The sequence below is a fragment of the Colossoma macropomum genome, unplaced genomic scaffold (genome assembly GCF_904425465.1).
Source record: "Colossoma macropomum unplaced genomic scaffold, Colossoma_macropomum, whole genome shotgun sequence".
In the NCBI taxonomy this organism is placed as follows: Eukaryota; Metazoa; Chordata; class Actinopteri; order Characiformes; family Serrasalmidae; genus Colossoma; species Colossoma macropomum.
Window position 1 is genome coordinate 30,604,195 of NW_023494789.1, and position 17,467 is coordinate 30,621,661.

Genomic DNA, 17,467 nt, shown 5'->3' on the forward strand with positions numbered 1-17,467 from the left:
TTCACCAACATTTTTTATTCTTCATCCATGTACCTTCACAGCAGAACATCAAAGTTGTTTGATTCAAAATTATCTGCTGTATCTGAAATGCCTTTGCTGTGTAATTCAAATTACAAAGCATTCAATTTAAATACAACTGCCTACTAGTAACCCACTGCCCATATTCACACACTTCCAGTCTGTTTTGGACTGGATTCACGTTTCAAATTACACTGAAAGGCCCTGCACAGTTGGTTTTAAAAATCTGTTAAAAAAACAGCAAACAATTCCATATATTTCAACTACCTTCTATTTTTCCCCAAAAACGACATTAAAAAGTGTGTTTTGTAGATTAGATTTCTGGTTGTTATCCAGTTAATCGAACGTTTTGCATTTCAATTATACTGTCAACAAGAAGCTAAAGTCAGCTTCTATGTCGCATTTTCCCGTTCCACCTTAAATGGTGCAACAGATGTTAAAACAACCGCAGCGCAGCGGGAGAAATGCTGTTAGGGGTCTCGGTCAATGGCGGATTCCGCGCCGTGATGAAATAGAGGCTAATCAAATTCTCTGGTTAAATTAAAGGACCCCAGTTCATATTTTAAGAATGTAAGAACACGCATGTCTTACAAACTGATCTCCTTTACATTAATCTATCCAGAGAATTAACTAGATTAAGCACTTTTTAATCGTGGTGTGGATTCTGCCGTTGACCGAGACCTGGCTCTTAGCTAACGTTAAGCTAGCTAGCTTTTATCCGACTGGTTAACCAGGTCTAGCTAACTAGCTAACAGGCTTTACCTATACACGACGGGAGCTACAAATGTAAGTGTATCGTGTCATATAACGTCGTAAAAATAAATTTGTATCTTTCTTGCATCTTAGTTGCAAAATATTTGATGGCGGGTACCTAACGTTAATGTAAGGTTAGCAAGCTAGCTAAATTATATAGTTAACACAATTAGCTAACAGTAGCCTGCACATTTGGCTACATTCTCGTTGCTAGCTACATTATTATATAAACTGTCAAATGAAAACAATGACTGTTATTTAAAAATAAAGATTTACCAGCTAATCATTCACACTGCCTCCAGTAAGTATCGAGAAAGCTTTCAGCTCGAGTCGACGGGGTATACGGAGCTGTATGGAGTCCAGTTTTCAAATGAGAGGGCAAAGTACTTGTACTGGGCGTCACTTAAACTCCAGAAAAAAAAACTAAGCCATTTGATTTAATGTTATCTCATTATTTGGAACAGAATGCAGAGAGTGATCATTCTCCTTCTTGCATCCAAAAACTGAGCATTTGTCAATAAATACCATTTCCGAGCAGTTATAAAGTTACTCGAGTAGAGATGCGGAGAGTGAAGTGTGGAAAGGTCAGTTGATTTCACAGTTTATGAATATGCAAAATAAGGTACCTGATGATTCGCTGTAGTCAATTAGTGTTACCTGTGACGTATTTTTTTACGAAAATAAAGTGTAATTCCTAAACGGTCGTTAGAGAGCAAGATACAAAAAAATATAGAACACTTAGAGGTCATTTTATGCACTCTGAAGTGCCCAATAAATGTTGGACAGAAGCAGAACTGTGATGGCAAGCACATACTTCCTGCTAATATAACGTTTTTAGCAAGGAGGAAAAATACTGGGCCTTTAGGTAAATGTAAATTTTTTTGCATACTCACATTTAAGTGTCTCAAAATGTATACTTTCTAGAAAATGTATACTTTCTAGGACATATACATTTTGAGACAGTTAGTGTACATTTCTAGAAACTACAAAAGATTGATGTTCTGAATTTACTGCAGGCCTGTCTACCTGTAGCTTAAAAAAAGAAAAAAAAGGCTATTCCAAGTAGTCTTAGGAGGATTATAAATGGACCAAGTGACTTAACTCAGAATGAGATCCTTTAAAACACCTCCTGGCGCTTGTTCATCCCTTTTCAACATCACTGCATAGACATTTGACCTTACATGTAGGTATACCTTAAAAACATTGTTTTTAGGGAACCCCTCCCCTCAGACTTTACACACAGATTCATTTAACACTATCTTAACAATAAAATATTAGTGCTCTTTTGTTCTCCAGTAGAGAAATCCAAAAGTGTACATGTGTAGGAATTCTTAAATGTATAAACGTGTAGTTTCTAAAGGGCAGTAGAGTGACAGATTTCGCCAAGTTGGTAGTGAGCCTGCTTGCTCTTTCCTGTTGCCTCCTGTTCATGGAAGTTAAGCTTGTTGAACTCGTTTGTGATCGCAGGTAGCGTCTTTCCTTTGGTCTCTGGTAGAAAAAACCCAATATACAGTGCAGTGAGCAGGCAGACAGCGCCAAATGGCACAAAGCAGTACTGGCCCAGACCTTGCTGTTAACGACACACACAAAAAGGAAATGGATTACAGTTAACAGAAATTCCAGATTCTCAAAGAAAATTAAGTAAATTCATAAACAGTTAATAATATGCAGGTATCTTTGTGTTTTCATGTTATGTTTATATGTGGGATATGCTTAGATTTGTATGTTTTCTCACCACAAGGAAAGGGAATATCATTCCGATAATAAAGAGATTAAGCCACATTAGAGAGCCAGCAATCATGTAGGCAGCTGGTCGGGCCGTCTGGTTAAAAATCTCTGTAGGTAGAATTCCAGTCACCCCAGCTGTGGAGAAAATGAAACCCATCATCGTAACATGGCCCATTTGGATGATAATACTGTGACTTTCCTCGGTTGGCTAGCATGTTTGCAGTCTCAGTGAATGCCTTTAATACTCTTCCTGACAGGTTTTTCAGGAAAGAACCTATTTTGTTTCATTAAATACTGTTATCACATTTAACAGGATTACTTTCCAATACATGTTTTTAACATGTTAGTACTCACCTGGTCCCATCCCAAAGCTAAGGATATATGTGAAGACACAAACCATGCTCAGGTAGGGCATCCAGTGCACCATATTCTAGAAGAAATACATCAGAAATGCAGATTACCTACTAATATTTACTCTGACGAGCTTTTCGTGATAACACATCTGTAGGCTGTTGGTTCATATAAACTATTGAATTAGCACAAGTACGTAAACATTACAAACTACAGAGGGATTCAAAAGCTTGAGTCTACTATTGAAAATGCTTTTACATTCTTTTCTACTTTAATACATTTTTCTCATCACAAATTATATTATTCGCATAACAATTTAAGTGAAAAGAAGAATCTGAAATTTTAACATGAATTTCAGAATTTCTTAGTATTTGGTATGTCCCCATTTTGCTTTGATGACAGAGTGAACTCAAGCTGACATGAACTCCACAAGTGTGTGCAAAAGCCTCTGTTCATCAAATCGACCTCAGAGTTGTCTGAACACAAGCTTCAGTGGAAGATGGACTTCAGTGGAGATGAGACTGAAAAACCTTTTTATTCACAGGCATTAATATGGTCACTGTCACAAATTAGCTTGAATTTCATATTTCTAGTGACCTAGAAATAGTACATAACCTTGAATGTTTTTTTGTTTATTTTACTGTCATCAACTTTTCTTTGTCTTTCGGGTATTTATACATTCAAATGAAAACAATTCCAGATTTTCAATGGGGTCTCAGGCTTTTGGATTTTATTGCACTTCTGTGAAGCCTTCTCAAAGTCCATACCAGTCAGAGGTTTGGGCACAGTTACTCATAGAAGGGTTTAAGTTGACTTGCACAGTTGCCTACATTATAGAATAATAGTGAAGCTATAGAAACTGTGAAATAATACATAATGAATAATTACAATCAAGAATACTGGCTTTCTGGCTTTTTAGAAATTTGTTCAAATGCATTATCAAAGATATGCATTCTACTAATTATTTTTTAATGAGACTCATTAGGATGATACAAATATTGGAAATGTAATCTTCAAACTGTACTCAAGTTTTAAATAAAAACTACTTGCTTGGGGGATAGAGGTGTTGAAATATATTTTTAAATGAATATTTTTGATTTTGTAAGTAAATGTATGCATGGATATTAATTTTCTACTTTTGTTTGTCTTAGATATGTCTTATATGTTTAGACCCTCTGGTCAAAATGAAAAATCTGTTGTAAACAGGCCTACTCGCCTCTTACAGCAGGACATAGCAGTCTCTAGAGAGAAATTTTCCAATTTACAGATTAAAACCCCCTTATGATGATAAACACTACATCTGCTTACGTATTGGTTGAGCTCTGCAGGGATTTGCAATGGCTGTATGACTTATTTGTGTAATGCATGCTGAGTTTTGTAGTGAAAGAACACTGATAAACAATGACAACCTAAAATCGTGAATTTTGATTTTGCTAAGTTAGGTTGAGAATGGCTTGGTATAGCTGCATGCTCATGATATGATGGCACTGCGATATTCTGCAAAAAAAACTGGTATCCTTCAACTGTGTATCTGTGGAAGCATGTTTGCATGTGCATTCATGCATGAATGTGTGTGTGTGTGTGTAAAGGTGCATGCTGGCACAGATAAAGGGTAGATGCTGCTTACAGTGTGGTGTATCTATCCAACTTAATAATACATACCTGAAATGAAAGAGCCACAGTGAAGACCACAGCCCAGCCTGTCATGAGTGCATAACCTCCCATCAGAAGCAGTCTTCTGCCCTGCCGTTCAATCAGCAAGTTCTGTCCCCACACACACACACACACACACACACACACGTCATCAGCAGGAAGATTTCCATATGAGCGCTGTAATCTTTTACTACACATGCGTCATCTAACCTCTGACCTGAAATTCAACATTATAGTAAGCTTACTCATTGCTAACTTTGAACTTTGGTAGTTTTGGAACCCCCAAAAATGTAGTCTTGGCACTGAAAACTACAAAACTTGTCTAGCTCTGATTAATTAGTCTAACATTTAGGATTAATGAAATCACACATGCCAGAAATCAAGACTCTTTAGGAGCTGCCTTTTTCCCACAAGGGACAGTTACATAATATGAGAGCAGATTAGCTCGGGTTAAACACTCACGCACAGAATGCAGGCGGTGAATTCACAGGTGCCAGTGCCAATGGTCACATATTGAGTGTGCTCAGCAGAAATACCTGCTTCTTGAAATATGTAAGATGCATAGAAGTAAATCTGTAAAATGAGAGACAAAATGTTTGTAATTTTGTAGAAATACGTACATACTGTAATGGAAATCCTCTAGAGCCATTTCACAAAACTCACTTCCATAAAAGTTGGGACAGTAGGAAAAATATAAATAAAAATAGACAGTAATGATTTTTTAATCTTTTTTACCTGTATTCAGTTGAAAAAAAGTGAAAGTGGAATTTTTTTCCCATTCTTGCTTGATATAAAACTTCATCCAGTCTGGGGTCTCCATTGTCATATATTGTATTTTTTGAATGTGTTACAGGTATTAAGTTTGGAATTATTATGCACAAACATCAATTAATTAAATATCAACTGAAATATTTCTAAAAAGCAGTTTACTAATTACTGCTTTCTGTTTTTATTTGCATTTTACCTGCTGTCCCAACTTTTTTTGGAATTGGGTTTATAATTTGATTTATTTGATTAATGTACATCAGAGAGAAAGAGCATTGAAATAAAGGAATTCTGCCATTTATTCTCTCAGCACAGCTTACTGAGTGACTCACTGTTTCTCCTGTGGCCTGTATGTAGTTAATTTTCAGTCACTTGTCTTTTACTTGATTTCTCTCCTCTAACAGGTCGGTGGTGCTTTGGATTACTCAGCATTTCAGAAGACGCACTGACTAGAAAAGTATCACTGAGTGTTTTGAGTATCAGGTTTCACATTAAATGAAATTAATAAATAACACCATCAATAATTCAAATGAGTTTATACCTGTCAAAGTAAGATATGAAATTACATTTAACAGAAAATGTGTATGAATCTTCTTTAAAAAGTACAGTGTTTCCTTTTTTTGTTCTCATCAGTGAAATGTTAAGGCCTGTTATGCAATAGAAGTGTTTACTGCAGTGTCTGTTTTCTTATGAATAGTATCAGTTTACAATTCAAATGAACAGAAAAATGTTTTGGTCAGTATGATAATGACATACTAAAGAGTGATCCATGTCTGTGACTTCAGACTACAAAATATGGTTGTAGTAGATGCTGTGAAGATGTGATTGCATTCAGACACAAGAGCTTTGGTGAGGTCAGGTACTGATGTTGGATCACAGACATCACTCAAACTCATCCCAAAGGTACTGGATGGAGCTTTATCACTCCAGAGAACATAGTTCCACTGCTCCACAGCCCAGTTCTTGGGGGCTTTACCTCTGGCCGATGCTTAGCAAGGTCAGTGTGAGCAGTGGGTGCACCTTAAAGTGAATTCACTTTAGGGGTTTCTGGACACTTTTGGACATATAGTAAAAATCCTCAACTCATTTGAGAAGGGAGAACTAGGCTTCAGACTGGCCTCACTCACCGAGTCATTACCACACAGCTGCATGGCGCTGCTCAGCACGGTGACAGAGATGAGTTGCCAGCGAATGCTGTGATCAGTGAAGAGCTCCCAGGGCTGCTGAGCTCTCCTGCCCTCTGCCTCAGCCTGCTCCTGCAGGATCTCATCCAGCTCCGCTCTCTGCACCTCAGAACCCCGCAGCTGTCGCAATGCTGTCCAACACAGTATGGTCACAGACAGAAACACAGCTTCAGTGTTTAGTCAGAACTTGAATTAACAGTCTCAAGGGTCTGACGATTTATGATTCTAAGTCTATCTAGTCATTCTCTAAGCTAACTTCATAAGGAGCCACCTGAGATGTTCTTATTTTGGGGGGATAAATCTATAGATTAGCTTCAACTACTTCTGAAAAAAGGAAAAAAACACTATCAGGTGTGGCCAAACTTTTGACAGAATTTTTTTTAAGCATACACAGAACTCCTGTGTTACTGAGACAAAAATGATATATCACAGGAATCAAAAGCCAGAGCCCTTTTACCCTTTAAGCAGGCATCCTTGTCTCCGCGGTCAATAAGAAGGTACCGTGGGCTCTCAGGGAACCAGGGCAGTGTAAGGAGCTGGACAAAACCTGGGACAGCATTACTGGCTAATAGGTATGGCCAGCATGACTCACAACCCAACAGCTCCCTAAAGAGAGATACAACAGGCATCGTTACCTACATTATACCAAATTCTAAATATGTTGATGTGAAATGCTAATAAAAAACAGAAAGCAGTGATTAATAAATTTTGTTTGATGTGTATTAAACTGAAAACAGTATAAAAACATGATATTTTAAGTTTTACCTTATGAAGTTTATTGTTTTTTGTAAATAAATGCTCATCCCAAATATGATGACTGCAACAAATTCCAAAAACATTGGGACAGGAGCATGTTTACCTCAGTGTTACATCACCTTTCCTTTTAACACCATTGAATAAATCCTGCATTTCTGGACGTTGTTGACATATGGCTTCCACTGTGTACAGTACAATCTTAACTTGCATTTGTGAATGCAGCAACAAACAGTGTTTATTGACAGCGGTTTGTCAAAGTATTCCCAAACCCATGCGGTGATACTCATCACAGAAATATACTGGTTTTTAATGCAATGTGGTCCGAGGGATCAAAGGTCAAAGTTTTTTTTCTTTTGATTACATTATGCACTGAAAAGGGTGAAATATCTGAAATCCTGACAAAGACTTGTCAAAGAACATTGGGCCTCATTCACTATTATCTTCCTAGGTTTTTTCTAAATTTGTTCTTGACAAGGGTCCTATGAAAAGCCTTCATTAGATTCATGATATGTTCTTAAACCACAGAAGTGTTTGCACCTTTGAACTCTTGAGGGTGTGTAGATTCTGTTCTTACCTAAGAACAAATCCCACATCAGAAAACACTTAAGACTATTTGCTGATGCTTTTTTTTGGCAAAGTGGCCTTTCCTGGATGCTCCTTTTATATCCAAGCATGATTATGTCACCTTTTTTAAATGTTTTCTGAACATTTAATTATGTATCTAGTCTTAGATTGGCCCTGTCCTAACTTATTCAGAATGTGTTACAGTCATCAAGTTCCAAAAGAGCATATGTATAAAAAACAACGTTGATAGGTCGATAATATAAAACATTTAATATCTTGTCTTTGTTCTGCTTTCATTTAAACACAGGTCAAAGAGTTTTGTATTGGCATTTAAACATACTGAACCAACATTTTTGGATTTGGGTTTGTAAAAGGACAGTTGTGTAACTTGAACTTTAGCTTTAAAGAACAGTAAGATAAACCTGAGTAAATTTATTACAGTGCTGTCACTTATTACTGCTGTCAGTATTCTATTCTCTGAGAATTTACTTTTGCAATTTCTCTCTGCCTCTGAAGTCAACATTAAGGGTGCATTTCAATATTTGAAATGCAAAATTCTGGCAATAAAGTGATATTACAGATGTTATACTGTTTTCTGGACCCACCTCAGACCCACCACTTGTCCCACCACCAACCCAAAAGAGGTGAATACAGCAGAGGACAGGGACACAGCCCCTCGTAAGTGTTTTGGCGCACTCTCACCAAAGTACATCGGCTGCACGTTCATACTGACACCTGCAATCAAACAAAGCAGCATATTCCTGTGTATAGCGATACAATTATGTACAAGAGGTTAGTCTCACAATGACATTAAAATGAAGGATGATTCAGAATTCAACAAAAAACAGAGATAAACAGAGATTAATACAGAATAAGTACTGAGATTAAAGAGCTATGCACCTGCATTGATGCCAACCAGAAATCTGGAAAAGATGATCATTTCAAAAGACCGAGCTTTTCGACTTGTTACAGCCAACAGTGCACTTGACATTAGAAAAATATTGTTCAGCAACAAAGTCTTCTTCCTTTGGGACAAGACATTAATATGTATTTATTAGAGGAATACATTTAAGTTTAATTACACATTTCTTGTTACAAAACAGGGTTAGATTTGGGCTAATCAATTATCAATAATCAATCTGTTAATTATAGCACTTTAATGTAGCACAAAGACTAAGAGAGGCATGCTCCCCCACCATGGCAAATACATATGCAGTAGAACTTTATAATATATAGTTTGTTAATCATTAGCACTTTCTTGGCCTTTGCTATACTGCAGAAAATTTTAGTCTACTTTTTTAGTAATTTTAGTATATTCTAGAAAAAATCCTCACAGCCATTTTTTTCGTTTTTCTATTTTTGTTTTCAGGTAGTGTTTCTTTCTCTAAATCAAGATTGGCTGCGGCAATAAGCATCATGCCAAGTGCATGAAATGATTGTGCATGTTTTCTATAAATGTATGCAGTAAGTTTAAGGATTGCATGGTATTTCGTCTCACTGGCAAGACAGCCAGTTCAGAAAGGTTAACCAGAATTTATTTACCAATACATTTAACTGCAGTGAATAGTGAGGCACATCACAATCACGCTACTCAGAAATATAATCACAGTACTATTTTGTCCATACTATTAAGTCCTAATTTAAAATGTTATAAATTCTGAAAGAGAGAGCGAATCTATACCTTCCAAAGTGGATGGACATGGGCCCGGCCACCAAAGCCCCTGTAAGACCACCCAGTGAGAAGATGGAAACTATGAAGGTCCATATAAGCGTGACCTCATACACCTCTAACTGTATCCCCCAGCGCTCCTGAAACGTCTCATTAACGAAGTTCTGAATGTACTGCAAGCACAACAAAACATGCTAATGAAATGTACAGTAAATGAATACAGTCAGACACATTTTCATATTTAAAAATATATGATCCCACATGACAGATTCATGCACATATAGTACTGTGCAAAAGTCAGAAACCACTCGTCAACAATTTTCAGTCAAAATGGTTAAAATGTGTCCATCTTTATTCTGTATTACAGCTTCCTTTCTTTTTGAGAGACTTGCTTTTAGGTTTTCAAAGAAATCTGCAGGAATATTTTTCAACACCTCCAAAGTTCAGCCTTAGAAGTAAGTTGCATTCTTGGCCTTTCACAAAGTAATCCCAAACACTTTCTGGACTCTACGGTGGTCATTACATTGTTCTGAGAACACCAGCAGCTTCTTTGTTTAATTTGCAAATTTTCTTCTTTTTTTTTCTTTTGTCCAAAGTGGCTTCTTGACAGCTACACATCCTTTCAGACCCATAGCATTGAGTTGTCCCTCACAGTTTTGATGGTCTATCAGGTCTTGCACAGTTGTTAGGAATCCCACTTTCTCTGTATCTTTCAATAATTTTTTGAATTCTGCTTTTGGACACTAACTTTCACTTATTTTACTCTAACTTTCCCCTTTCTAATGCAAGTGGATTACATCTAATCTCAGAAATATCTTCTGAAAAATTAATAACTTGCATTTAACTCCTTAAATCCTAGGCTTATTACATACTACAGCTTATTATTCAGTATCTACAGGGACATTAATGAAAACTGGCTGAGCTATTCTTAGGTTATAGAGGTGTGTAATGAAACTTTAGGCCTGCCTGTGGGCCCTGGCCTTTTAAGGAGTTAAGGGCCGTTTTGAGTGGACGTTAAATAAATGAAACTAATGTTTGCACAGTATTGTATCAATGATAGATTTAGTCACACATAAAAGACCTGCAAAGTAGGGAGAAAATAAATACCAACGGCATCAAAAGTACATGAAAACACAGGTAGACCCTCTATGTCTTTTACTTACTACAGTAGGTGCGTTCATAATGGCGAGGTTATATCCATATTGTACTGTTCCCCCAACTGCAGCAGAAGCTACCATTAAAGCCAGAGTACCAACATTGCCCTGCAGATACAAGAGTGACATTCATCTAATTAAAATATAGGCCATAAAATCACACACCATAACATACATAAAATGTATAGTGCATTGTAAAAAGCTGGTACACAAGCTTGGTTTGCTAAATTCATGTTTTCTTGAAGCACTATTGGTTGGTCATATATCAGTGCTATGACTAATTCATACTGAACACTGTGTACTACCCGAGAGGAGCTTACAAAGTAAGAACACGTGAATAGTTCTCCCTCTATGACCTTATTAACAGATTGATGGGTATTAAAAACTCCTGCAATGGAATAATCCCAAAGTGTGTTTTAGTTAGGCAGCCCAGGATTAAGCAGCTGGCTTATCTTCAGAAAGTGCAAGACTTGAAAAAATAAGACAGCAAAGTAAGTATAGCAAATTGCATATAACTTCAACGAATATGACAATTTTCCTTGACAATTATTTCAAAACAATATTCTTTTATTTGAATCAACTCACCTTCTCTTCCTTGGTGCTTTCCTGCTGATGTGAACTCATGGCAGACTGATTAGCACTTTTTGAAACAAGAAAAGGAACCACCAAGAACAGTGTGCAGGTCCAGCTCTGCGATTTGACACTAATAAAGAGGCTGAGTCAGAGAGAGAGAGAGAGAGAGAGAGAGAGAGAGAGAGAGAGAGAGAGAGAGAGAGAGAGAGAGAGAGAGAGAGAGAGAGAGAGAGAGGGAGAGGGAGAGGGAGAGAGAGAGACCCTGCAGAGTTGTGTGTGTGTGTGAGAGAGAGTGTAATAAGTATCCGACCTGTAGATCATCAACTCCCTCTCCAACTGGTCAAAAATTACATTTAAATGTTGTCTTTACTCCAGATTTCAGTCCAGCATAGTTTTACAGTAACAGTTCTATCACACTGGCATCATAACATTTCTCAATTTCATGCCCTGTGCTCTGTGGGGTTGGTTTTGGTGTCTTAGTGGATATTATATATAAGTGTATATATAATAACTGAAGTATACGTAACAGTTACTCCCAAAATCAACTTCAGTGGGAGTAAAAAACCTCTGAAAATTCCTTTAGTGTCAAGTCCTCTAAAGAACATGAGCACAGTTTCTACCTGCACAGGAACAGAAGTGTGTTAGGCTCTATTCTTCTATTTATGGGATCATTTTGGTCTGAAATAAAGTGCTCAACCTTGAAAATAAGCCTCAGCAAGTCAGTCCACATGGTGATCCCACAGAATGGAATAATATTAAACATGCACACACTGAAGCATACTGGAAGAAAAAAAGACACGCACACACACCCACACACACACACACACACACACACACACACACACACAGAAGCATCAACAAAATCATTAAAACCTATCATCAAACATTAAAAAAGGAGCATCAATAAAAACATTATCACCAAATTGGTTCTTCTATTGTTATAATGTCAAGCTTGCAACAATACAGGAACCCTTTTTGGTGCTATAAAGAACCCTTTTCAGAAAGTTTCTATATAAAACCATGCACAGCATGTACTCCATCAATCTGAAGTACCATTTCACAATGCAAAGGCTGAAATGCACCCTTAAACCATGCAAATGGTTCTTTGAGTGTTCATGGTTCTATATAGAACCATTGTCTTTACTAAAGAACCCTTGAAGAACCCTTCAGAGTGCAGTGCTGGCTCCCATCGCTCCTTTCACCATTGCTGGTCCTGCCCCTGTCTGCTCAGTTGACCTCTTGGTTGGACTTCCCTGCCCTCTTGACTTTCTGCCTGTTTTGGCGGTGCCTCCTCATGTTCCAGGTCCACTGTCTGTCTTGTGCTTTTGGAGCTGGGCCTTAAGTGGGGGTTCTGTAACAATGTCTCCCCCCATGGGAGGCTAGTTCACATGTGTCAGACTCCAGTCCTCATGGGGCAAAACACTGCAGACTTCAGCACACTGCCTCATTAAACACACCTGATTCAGCTCAACAGCTAATTAGCAAGGCCTTCATGAACTGAATTCAGAACTGAATTCAGAGTGTTAGATGAGGGTGAACAGTAACCTCCGCAGCTCTTTGACCCAGAAGCCCCACTTTGACATGCCTGCGCTAGTGGACCTTCTCAGAATGGAATGGCTCATTTCAGTTCCTGCTCCTCCCTGGCTCAAACACACCTGACTCATTAACTCAGACATATACTCCTTCATTTGGCCTTGGGCCTGACAAAGTCTCTTCAATATACTGAATTTTAAGCTGTCTGACCCCTGCTTCGTTTTCTGGATATCTGTTTATGGATTTGCCTGTGATGTTGTCTGCCTGTTTTTTAGACCCCCGAATGCCTTGTGTACTCTGATTGTTGGAAAGCCCCAAATAAAACTACTCTTCAGATTAAACCTGCTTGTGAGCCCCTGTTGTTACAAAGACAACTTCACTGCATAAAATTACTTAAGAAACAAGTTAAACAATGGTCTAATGATCTTACAACAATCTCAAAATAAGGAATATTAGATATTTGACAAGTTTTAATGATGATTTCACTTTCTACGATATAATAGGAGAGCTGTGTGTATTCAAAATACCCTAATGTAGGTCCTGATAAGATCTGACTGTATAGTAATTGTTTAATTTCAGATATAATGTGCTGGAGTGCAGAGGCAAAACAATAAAAATTGTGACGCTATCTGGTTACTGTATATTCAGTAAAAGGTCATGAAATTTTACCTCAGTGTATTAGACCCAATTTCTTTGTTAATATCTATTCATATGCTGGTTTCAAAGCTTAGCTGCTGAAGCGAAATGTTCAGTTCAATGTACATTATAAATAACTGAAAAATTAGACCTACATTTTCACTCTGCTTGATATTTTTTCCTCCAGCGTGCAATGTCCCTGTACAGCCAGCAGATGGCAGGAGAAGTTTAGTATGTCAAATCTGCAGCTGTAGATGTTCACAACCAATGAACTAGAATGTTCCTTTTTTTGTTGGATTTAGGGACTGACTTTGAAGCCAGAAAGTTTAAAGTGTTGGTTTTTGACCAGGTTCCTGTGTCACAGTAATTACTTCTGTAATAGTCAGGATCTAAGATACAAAAATAACAACTACAAAGCTCCATTTAGACATTTCAGAAAATACATCACATTCTTATTCTGCAGGTTATTGTATGTTGGCCTGTAAGACACACTATAATATTATTTCAGTTTAAAGTTTTCCCTGTTAAAAGATTTCATTGTCACTTTGCCACAGTGCTGCTGCTCCATATTGCCTATGCAGAGCATGCCCCATGCACATTTAGCTAATCAGTATAGCTTAATTGCACATTTTTTTTTTGGCATTTTCTTAACCTTAATACAGTTTCAGCTAAAAGTCAGATAAATGAAAAAAAATTGCTTACTGTTGTTTGTAATATTTTCTTTCAATCTTAATCTAAAGATAATGTTTAAAAAATACACATCTAGTATGGACCACACCAAGTTCTGATTTACACCACCACCATTTCCAGTTCAAACCTGAATATAAATACAGACAAAACATATTATAGTAACTGCCACATGCTCTGTATTTCAAGAAGGGGCTTTAGAGCTGTGGTATGCAAAGCTCCGCCATGCACCCTGCCCCCCTCACTGAAAAGAACATTTGTGGCTCTTACTGTTGCTGTTGTTGTTGTCTGTTGTTTGTGTTATTTCATGCTGGACTGTGGTGAGATGAGGGGTTACCATTGTGTGCCTACCATTAGGCTAGAAGTGACCTGTCTGCTTTGCCTAGCCATTTGTGTATGCCTTTTCTGTTTGTATAAGTAAAAGGGCACTTCTCATGGCAGAAATAATGGCCTCTCCTGCGTCACCTTCTACGGCGACACCACAGTGATGGCAGAAGTGGGATAGCGCCACCAAGTGGCAAGAAATGGAGTGGCTTTTCATCTAACTTTAAGGCAGAGAGCCAAGAAGGCGGCAATAGAGAAGCTGGCGAAAGAGAAGACGGTCAAAGAGAAGCTGGTGGAAAAGATGGCCCTGCGGCGGCCCACAGCAGCAGACAGGATGACGGCAGATAGGACGGTGGAAGAGATGGCGTGGCACTGGCTGAGGGCAATTTTGTATTGGGCTATGGTGAAATAGTGGGGGTTTGCATGCGTACTATAAAGACACATTGTATGGCTAGAAGTGGCCTGCCTGCTTTGCCAATGCAGAAATATCAAAATGAGAAATATTGGATATATTGACTGAATTTAAGATTTAACTTGCCAAGATAACATTTTTTGTAGTGTAGATGGCCATGCAACTCAGGAGCCCAGACACAAGTAATTTAAAAATGTGCATCCATGTGGCCCCATTCCCATCTTTTGCCTAGGGCACCAGAATCACTAAATCTGTCCATGAACAGAAAAGAAGTAACAAGAATGACCACAAACTTGCTTATGTGCATTTGGCACTTGTCAGATCTCTGTCTCGCTAACCAGTCCTACCCTTATTATCCTAATTCACAATGTCAAATTTAGAGGAGACATTCTTTACTCTTCTTTTTTCAGTTTAACACAATCCGTAACACATGATGTATGGCTCAACAGATGATGAAATGATAAAAAGATTAATAATTATTACACTTCAAGTTCAGTATAGAGATAATGTATTAAAAAAGAAAATGTGTAGAGAGGGACCCACTTGTGATGTACACCATGGCAACTTCCGGTTCAAATCCAAACACAGATTAAGATATTTTTAGCACTAAACAAATACAATTACATATACAGACAGTGGTGAGGCCAGAAATAGAGCGGAAGGAGGTGCCAAGTTCAGCTGAAGCTACCTATAGCCCTGCAAATAGGATGATTCACCAAAAATAGGAGCGCAGCACTCTCACTCACACACACTCACCCAACAGTCTGGATTCTATTGGCCAAAGGGTCAGCAGAAAACAAATGAGATTTCTTTCATGTACATAAAATGCATGTAGTCTACATGTAATTTCTGGAAAAGTAACAAAGCTAGAGTGTGCCTTTTCATTTAACAGATGAGCATTAGACATAATGCTCCTAAACACAAACCATGCTAATTTTGCCTACACCTAGCAAGACACTGAGCTGCTTTACACAGAGAAAATAAAAAATGTGCAGCAAATGGAATTGATTTATAGTGTTTTTTCCCTCCACAAAGACGTCTCCTTACATGCTTGATGGATTCAAAGATAGGTATTGATACGGTATTATGGTTTTGGTGTTAATTGCTATTACTATTAATGTTGGTATTACTACTAAATGCGTTAAATGTACGTGATATCAGATTGGAAAAGGAATATGTGGTATCGACCATCCCCTGTATCAAGTAATAACCTTAAGGACTTTCTGATCAAGGAGCGCATTATGTATTAGAGTAACTTATGGGAAGAAGCCCAGGTTAAGATATTGTGACGTTTGCCACAGGCCACGCTGCCATGGGGAGTTTAAAGGGTGTGGCCATGCAGAGTGGCACTCGGGTGGCACTACATGGTAGAAGAAGGATGGTCTTTGTAGCTGTGGTTGTTGTTGTTGTGTGTGTTAATGTGTTGAATCTGGATCGTTAAGTTGTGTCCATGGAGGGTGGGCTTTGTGTGCATTTTGTCCTTCCACATTACCCCCTCCATGGGTTCGTGTTGGGGTAGCGCTGGGCTGGGCATTTCTAGCCTTTGTAAAGACTTGCTGTTGAAGTGCCTGTTGAAAATAAAAGAGCATTTTGTCCGTACATGCAATGCTTTCCATGTCTTCTTCTGTGCCGACACTGTAATATACCCCACCCCCTAATTTTCACTCCTGATCAAATGAGGAGAGGGCCAATCTTGATACATTTCTGAATAGCTATGGTCCAGTTAATTCTGAAATTTCATCTTCTTGATGACCACATTGCTAGGATTTGTTATCCTGGAAACTTGCTTTTTGTCATTAACAGTAATCCATGTGTTTATTTAAGTTGTACAAGAAAATTAGTTGAAAATTGTTTGTGCTGGGGTTGACAATAATCAGCTAACAATACATTTGGTTTTGAGAGTAAAAAAGTGAGGTTAGACTTTTGGGATCAAAAGACCACCCAGACACAAGGCAACCACACCCCCAACCCCCCACCCCCTTAGCACATTGCCACAAATATATAGAATTATTTCATCAGTTTCATCATAAAGACACAAAGTGGTTGAATGGAGGGCACAGTACTGGACAAAAGTACAAAACTTAAAGGGGCCTTAACAGAACTTTCTCATAAAAAAACATAATCTTACTTTTACTTTTGATACTTAAGTACATTTAAAAGCAAGTATCTTTGCACTTGTCATTTAGAAATTTAGGTAGAATACTTCTACCTGTTCTCAAGTAATATTTCATCAGAAGTACTTTTGCTTTTACTCAAGTACAGAAGTTTTGTAGCCTAGTTTGCACCCACGTCTGTGCACTGAACCCAGCAAATCAATAAATCAAAGCAACTTCTGAGAGGAAATATGAAGATTATGAAAGCAATATTGGATTACGATAATGAGATCCTTGTGATGGGATAATGTCGCGCTTAAAAGAAGGGAATGTGGCAGACAACTAACATTGGGCCTTCATCAACTGTTTGTAAGAAGATATTTCTTCTTAAAACCCACTTACACAGTTTTCAGAAAAACTCTGTTTTCTTATGTGGGATTTGTTCTTAGGTAAGAACAGAAGCTACACACACTCCAGAGCACAAAGATGTGAACATTGTAATAACATGTCATGAAACTGACGGAGACTTTTTCTTAATACCTTTTTAAGAAAAACCCTAGGAAGATATTGGTGAATGAGTCTCTCTCTCTCTCTCTCTCTCTCTCTCTCTCTCT

The 17,467-nt window shown here is 37.9% G+C and overlaps 1 protein-coding gene across 2 annotated transcripts in view; it reads right to left on the minus strand.

Annotated features, from left to right (window-relative positions):
* The window catches only part of slc2a11a (solute carrier family 2 member 11a), a 20,504-nt gene continuing 3,037 nt past the window's right edge, over positions 1 to 17,467 (minus strand). Inside the window, exons 2-13 of one of the 2 annotated variants that reach the window (XM_036570920.1) lie at positions 11,181 to 11,948; positions 10,605 to 10,703; positions 9,454 to 9,614; positions 8,673 to 8,797; positions 8,378 to 8,507; positions 6,910 to 7,058; positions 6,396 to 6,583; positions 4,966 to 5,076; positions 4,513 to 4,614; positions 2,854 to 2,929; positions 2,507 to 2,634; positions 1 to 2,341 (exon numbers count right to left, since the gene is read on the minus strand). In XM_036570920.1, the coding sequence (XP_036426813.1) occupies positions 2,126 to 2,341; positions 2,507 to 2,634; positions 2,854 to 2,929; positions 4,513 to 4,614; positions 4,966 to 5,076; positions 6,396 to 6,583; positions 6,910 to 7,058; positions 8,378 to 8,507; positions 8,673 to 8,797; positions 9,454 to 9,614; positions 10,605 to 10,703; positions 11,181 to 11,219 (1,524 nt within the window). In that variant the 5' untranslated portion in view covers positions 11,220 to 11,948 and the 3' untranslated portion in view covers positions 1 to 2,125. The remainder of the gene's footprint in view (positions 2,342 to 2,506; positions 2,635 to 2,853; positions 2,930 to 4,512; positions 4,615 to 4,965; positions 5,077 to 6,395; positions 6,584 to 6,909; positions 7,059 to 8,377; positions 8,508 to 8,672; positions 8,798 to 9,453; positions 9,615 to 10,604; positions 10,704 to 11,180; positions 11,949 to 17,467) is intronic. The other variant, XM_036570922.1, reaches the window with a different exon arrangement.